Source organism: Nestor notabilis, unplaced genomic scaffold (assembly GCF_000696875.1).
Source record: "Nestor notabilis isolate BGI_N333 unplaced genomic scaffold, ASM69687v1 scaffold17117, whole genome shotgun sequence".
NCBI classification, from domain to species: domain Eukaryota; kingdom Metazoa; phylum Chordata; class Aves; order Psittaciformes; family Psittacidae; genus Nestor; species Nestor notabilis.
In genome coordinates, this window is record NW_009935333.1 from 36,453 (window position 1) to 43,846 (window position 7,394).

Here is a 7,394-nt window from a genome sequence, read left to right on the forward strand (position 1 = left end):
GCACTGAAAAAGGTAATAACCTTTTGGTTTTCAGTGCTTTTTTCCCCCTCCTTTTTCCATTCTTATTGCAAAGAGTAGCATTTAGTTGTTGCATTCCACACCGAAGTGCATAGGATGTGAAAACATAAATTCTTAGAAACAAAAAGAGTGAGACCTGGGAAAACAGCTACTTTGAAAATACTAATAAGAAACAACTTCTCTATACAGGGCAATGTGGTTACGCATTTACGAAGCTCTCTTCTTGAAAACATTATAAAATGGATATGTATATGCAATTAGATGAATGAAGCAGGAGTACATTATGCATTTTATACTGTTTTCCTGCATTTAAGAAAGTACAAATGTCTTACGAAGCCTCCTTAAAATGATGAAATTAAAACTCGCTATAGAGCATGCATACCTTAAGAGTTATTCTTCATCCACTTCTGCTACAAATTGTGAATGGTGTTCTGGTGACTTGCTGTGTGTTTTGCTTAGATGAAGTTTTACTGCATGTTTGCTCGCAAATGTCCGACAGCACAACTTACATTTGAACTTAGAGTCTGTGTCCTCTTCTCCAGCTATTGTTTCAGGAGATCTTTGAACTGAAACTCTGGAGATTTCTTGCTCTACCTTGGTTTGCTGCTCCACAGCCAGCCTGTTCATGTCTTTCATTTGGAAACCTAGGTGAGATTCTAAGTGGCTAATGTAAGTAGATGGGGTTCGAAACTGAGATGCACAGTCGCTGCAATAAAAGACTGGATGTCCTTTGTCCATGTTTTTCAAAAACTTTGTTCCTCCAGTTTTCCTAAGTTGATACTTGACATTTGCCAACCAATGGCTGATGGTGGTCATCGACAGTCCAGTAAATTTGGAAATCTGCATGCGCTCTTGTGGGCCTAGGTCTGATAATAAATATTTACCTTCAGATGTCTGGAAAAGGCTGGAAGCGAACTGAGCTTGCAAAATGAGAAGATGCTGAGGATTCCAGTTTGACTGTCTGCCCTTCCTTTTATGCAGAGTGGAGACTTCTGTTGAGACATCCTCAAAGCGTCGGACATCTATTTCCAATTTCATAGATGGGATCCTTGAAGACGCCGCAGGTTTTGGTGTAGTAGCTTTGGGAAGAACTTTGACCATGTCAGCGATGTCAGACAGCGCATGTTTTTGAGGTGGAGAAGTACAAGATTGTGCTTGAGGTGACTCAGCTTTCTTGCCTTTGGATTTGGTCAGGTCAATAGGCTGATCATTGTTTTCAAACAAATAGTGCCTGGATACACTCGCAGGCTTTGGTGGCGTTGGAGCTGGAGATAAAACTGGCTTCTCCATCATATTTAGATTAGTTTTGTGGAACATAGAAATTGTGCTAGAGCTGGGGCTGCAGCTGGATTGAGCCTGTAAAGGCTCAGTGGCTTTGCCCAAGTGATTATTCAGCACTGACTGCAGCGCACTGAGAGGGTTGACACAAGGCAGGTCAGACGAATGGTTGGCAGCAGCACAACCGTTACTAAGAGAAGCTGCTGTTGTTTCCTTGAGGACTGTTTTGTCTTTTCCACTGTCCTCTTTAATTTTGTCTTCCTCTTTCAAGGGACATGGTTCTGTCTTTTTTGGCTCCACAGAGGCTTCAGATTTGAGGGGAGGTTCTCTCTCACCAGGGTTGAGTGAGGCAGGCTCAGCTTGGATACTCTCTTTAGCATAGTCCTTTTGTACCTCCTCCTTGTCATCAGTTTCCTTCTTCACTTGAGTGCACTGGGACACATTTGCTGAGATAGGGACCAGTGGCATGACCTTCCACTTTGGAGCTATGGGCCTCAGTTTATTGGTGATAGTTGGCCTGATTTGCAGTACTTGGGAACCCACAGGCAAAGATGGCTTAGCTCCTTCTGAGAGCTGATAAGCTGCATGGATGCTGGGATACGCACTCCAGCTAGGAGCTCCATTTTGAGCTTTATTGATGGCTGTTGTGACAGTGTTCTCCAAGGACTTTAAAATGTCCCCACCACCCTTTGAACCATCTTCTAAATCTTCTTCTCTGAGGTACTGGTATTTCATTGTGGGATCCAGTGGTTTCTGAAGAGTGTCTTCATACTCTTCAGATTTTACTGCTTTCTCATCTTTGTTTGCATCATCAGCTTTATCTTTTTTACTTTCTTTTTTTAGTTCGGAGGTGGGAGCTATGCATTCTGCAGATGATTTACTGGTTGATTTTGAAACCGGGCTGTCACTGGCGGGTGCTTCAGACAGTGATTGCATTTTTTCCACAGCTAAAGGATCCAGAACAAGTTGCTTTCCTTTCTTTGAAGCTGAACTTGTGACTTTCAAGAAATGGCCAGTGACCATCATGTGGGTTGTGAGCTGCTGCAAGGTATCATGGGAACTTCCACATTCCATACACTTCAAAATCTGGGATTTGCAGGCCTCAAACTGCCATGTGTAGCTGGCACCATTCTGGTAGCCATAGCGGTTGTTAGATGATAGCTGCAGGTTCGCATTCTTCTGAGGAGAAAAAGTATCTGAGAAAGACCCCGTTGTGGAATCGGGCGAACAAGGCCTGTTAACATCAAACACACGTTTCTTTGCTGGAGTGACCAGTTTTGAAGAAATGGTTGGTACCGGCTCCTTCAAAGGCACTTTTTGGTAATGTTTTGTTTTTATCATATGAACACTCAGATCTTGAAGGGAATCGAAAGAGTCACCACAGAACATGCATTTCAGAACTTTTTGTGCATCTTCCTTGTCCATATCCTGGAAAGCCCTTTTTCGGGGCTTTGAATAGCTGGTAGGTCTGTGCTTGTCCTTTTTATGGTTGTCATCTTGGTAATGACCTGTCTCATTCATATGAACTGTTAGTTCTACCAGCGTGTCGTAGGCAGCACTGCACTGCCGGCACCGAAACCGGCTGGCGCCCGTGAACACAGTTCCACACATTTTGCTGCTCTGCCTGTAGAGCTGGACTGAGCTGAACAGGTTGGGTTTCGAGACAGGTCTGGAAGGTAAATTCTGCTGTAAGCTTTTGGACAGTGCGTCTTGGTGCCAATCAAAATCAGCTTTGTTCCCTCCGTTTCTGTTGTCACAACTCCTCTTTTCAGAGTTAGACAATTTGAAACCCAGCCCTAAGCCGGTCCAATAAGAGTCCGACAGTATGTTGGCATAGACCGCTGTCATTTTATCCATGCAATCGTGTGCTTCATTCTGGGCTTTGGGATGGGTGCTGGTTTTTGGGTCCTGTGGCTCTCTAGAGCAAATGCTTTTAATATCTGCCAGGTGGTCACTACCATCACTTAGTAGTGACTCGTTTTCAGCATCCTGGTTAGATATATGACTGACAGGGGAATTCTGGTAACTGAAGTTCCCTTTCTGCTCAGGACCCACTTCATGTTCCTCATCCGTGCCAGTATCATTGCTGCCCTGGAGCTGAGCAGTTGAATTGTTGTCGTCATCATCTTCTTCCTCCTCCTTTATATCTTCCTCTTCCTTTAAATCTTCCTCTTGGACATAACCTGAAATGTAATGTCAATATATGAAATAACTTGTTAAAGGAGAATACTACAGTCCAAGCTTTCTAGTTTCACTACGTGTTTTCTTTACTGGACTTCCTTTTAATCTACAACTTTATTGACTGTTAGTTCTGGAAGTGAAAAAAACCAAATGGTGTCTCTTTTTGTGAAGGTTGCTGCATCTTGCTGGCAGATGATCATAATTCTTTATAACTGCCAGAGATTCTGAGTTAATAATTTTCCTGTCATGGGAGTATAATTCTAACTGTCCCATAATGGGACAGTTGAAAATTCATGTGTAAGTATTTAAAGTTTATATTAAAAGCTTCAATTCTATCAAATTGGTTTTGGCCTCAGCGAAAGAAAGGGTAGAACTGGCAAGGAAGAGAAGAAAAATAACTGCCATAATCTTCTTGGTTCATAGCATCATCTAGGTACAGTAACCTTGTGCCATTTGATCACCTAAAACTGCACTTTAGAATGTACACAAATAATTTATATGTCAAAATACAACATCTGAAAGTGCTAATAGGCATAAGTGGAACTCTTTTGTTTATAGATGTACTGTCTACGATAAAAGCAAATTGTGCTTCAGTAAAAACATATCCATAAATTTCAGGGCAAGAACCCTTGGATGTTACTGAAGCGTATTAGGATGTGACAGAGGTAGGCCAAAATTAACTGTAAAACTGAAAAAGTTGAACAAATCCAGAAAGATTTTCTTTGATAAATTAGATTATTTGGTTAATAAGATGAACTTAATACTGGAAGAGCTGTAAATTTTAAAATTCATTTAGGAATTCAAGCTGCTGAGTTTGTTTTGTTTTCTGGCCTTGTATCAGCAGTAGTTCTGCCTAAGTTACAGAGATAACCTGGTTAAAACAGAGGATTTTTAAGGGTGAACTGGCTCTGTTGCAGTTAGTGGATAAATTCCTAATGACTCAACACAGTCAGCAATTCACTGCCAGACCCCACAAAAAGAGATGAAGCAGAACGAGTGGTTCAGGTATGTTTCCACAAAACCCCAGTGTAATTTTTTTAACAGCTACTGCAAAGCTGATATGCACAATGCAAGCAAACATTGAAACAATTCACTGCTATTGACAGCCACTCATCAAAACTAAATGTTGATTTCAGAAGCACAGGTTTTTGTAGGAGACGCATTGACGAGGTCTTCCAGTGAGGTGCAAACACAATGCTGCTAACCCTAGTGACTGCACTGCAGTCTCAGGAGTACTTTGCTGTGTTTCCTTAAGATCTAGGTTTTTTGTATCAGACAAATATACCAAAGCCCTCAAATCAAAGCCACCCTTAAAATAACTAAGCAAAAATAAAATTCTAGTACTCGTAATTGTGAAGTAACACTGAAAGCTCCAAAAGCACAAGTTAAATGAGCCTAAAAGCGTTATTTGTTTAAAATCCAGTTTCTTCCCATCTTCTGAGAAAAGTTATTTTATGGTTCTTTGAGAATCTGGCTCATTTCACTCCCTTGAATCTGATACTCCAGCACAAATGATATCCTTTCAGCAAATTAAAGGGATGGACAGAAAAGGCAGAAGCATTTTGATTAACATATGGACAAAGCCTTCCACAAGTTTTTCAGGTGTGTTTTAATTTTTCAGTCTTTTTGCATGTGTATCTCAGCCCTTCCAACACACGTTTACCATTAAGCCAAAGAGATGAACTAGAACTAGAGGATTTGTTCCTTGGATGAAGCTGCAATATAAGAACGGGGAAATGATGGCGCTCTCTGTGGATGGGCTAAGAAACCCACGAGTCATCTTCCCTATGCCCTTCCCATGGTCTTAAGACCTGCACAAATCACACCAGCTTAGAGCTGGGCTTGGCTTACTCCAGGGATGATACCAGGCAACTTCACAACCTGAGGCAGCAGCTATGAGCAAATGACCTGGACAGCATTTTACCATGATGAAATAATCACATAGCAGCAGGAACGCTGTGCTCTTCAGCAGATGCTTCCAGCAAAGTAGCAAAATAGTATTAAAGTGTTAAATACTAAAAAATAAGCCTTTTAGTAGTGCGTTGGGGTACAGCAAATACTAGTACCCTGTTTACAGGTGACCAGACTGAGGCAAGCAGCAAAGATAACACAGAACAAAAGATTTTTTTCTCCTCCCTAGACTTTTTCCCTAATAACCAGATGATACTTTCCATCTACCCCTTTCTGAGCTCGTATGTTTTTCAGGGACCAAGGAGAACAGAGGGACATGGAGGCGGCAAAAGCTCCTACACGTCATGAGTAGTAACCTTGTTAAACAAGCAGCATGAACTGATGAGCAGGCCTGACATGGTTCTCACGATGTTAGAGACACTGCACAGCGTAGGTAGCGATGCTGGCCCCTTGCCAGGATGTATCACAGTGCCAGGCATATTACACCCAGCAAAACAAAAATAAGGAGGGAATCCAATGAAGGAATCAGACAAAACAGACAACAAACAGCATTCACATGGGTTTGGGTCGGTGCAAATTTGATTCTCCATTTCAGCACCAATTCTTCGAATATTATTAACCCATTTTTCACCAGAAGGTATTTTGTTTTTCCTTTGGAAGATAGATACAGCGGTTTCTTCCTCACAGTACCCTTTGTCCTTCTAAAAGGATTTACCAGGAGAAGCAGAAGTACCAGACAGCTGCACATCCCCCACAATACAGATAAAATTTTCTGCTTAATTAGGCATTGACATGTTTACTATAACCTTTACGGAAGAGTAACTCATGCTGAGAAATCCTCTTTTTTGTGTCTGTATAAGGCACAGACACAATCTTATGAAAGTGGTAAAAGTAACTTACTAGAAAGCACTATCAAGATTTTCGCAAAAACATCAGTCAGGTCCATTTTAACGGCTGAGGGTTCTGGGCAGCTTTGGAAACACATTTCAGTATCCTACTTGTAAAACCATTTCTGTTTATGTAAATGATTTAAATTGCTGTGGGCATTTTAAGGACAGTGGAGACCTCTTCTGTGCAGACAACCTAGGGTACAAGGAATGCACGTGTCCTTCCAGCAGTGGGTTTTAGTAAGATTTCACTGGACATGAAGCTTGATGTGAACTGATGTAGCTACTTAACAGAAAAAAACATTAATTTAAGTGGACTTTGCATTATTTATTTTCTAAGTAAAAGGTGTCTTAAGCCTGTACACCCACATGCTTTAAATGCAGTGTCCATAATATGTAGCATGAATTTTGTACGTCATACTGATGTCCATATAATAAATTGTTGAATGACCTGTTCTCTTCCCACCAGTTGTCCCCCAGGCTTATTCTGACATTCCAAACCTCTGAGTGCTCATATACAGCTGTCTTACAGGAGAAAAAATAGAATTAAATAAATCCAAACTAAGTAACCAAATGAATGCTTCCTCCTTCACCTAGATGAGAATTATTCCCACCGAAATGAAACAGGCACAGCCAGAGATGTAAGATGGGCAATGTGCAGGCCTGAAGAAGTGGGGGGACTAAAATTTCTCTGTCATCTTAAGGACTGGACAAAACCCAGGAGCTTCTGAGCACTGAACGGAAGCAAGTTCTGGCTTCCTAAATAGAAATCTGGGTTTAGTGCTGATTGAGCCCAAGATGTCAAAATCACGACATCAGGAAGGATAATATTGTCATATGGATAATAGTCATAAATACAATTCTAAAAGCTTTTTAAAGTTTTCCTCTGTGCCTTTGTGATTGGATTCATGGTAACTTCAGAAACCTGCTTCTGTAGGACAAGGGTTGCAATGAACAGCTGACTGTTCTTCAAAAGATAACATTTGCTTAGGTATTTATAGCATATTTCTGCAGAGTAACTAGAAGAAAGCAGGCCCAGCTAATACAGCTGAAAAAACTCTTCTTTGAATGTGTGAGTCTAACACCATCCACATGCATATTGAAGCCTTGACCCTGCCA

General features: G+C 41.2%; 1 protein-coding gene across 1 annotated transcript; it reads right to left on the reverse strand.

The window, feature by feature from the left end:
- Positions 1-408: 408 nt before the first annotated feature.
- Positions 409-3,483, reverse strand: TSHZ2 (teashirt zinc finger homeobox 2; the record flags this gene model as incomplete). Its single annotated transcript, XM_010017799.1, has 1 exon — positions 409-3,483. A coding segment is annotated over one exon (3,075 nt), but the record flags the coding sequence as incomplete, so codon positions are not given.
- Positions 3,484-7,394: the final 3,911 nt, after the last annotated feature.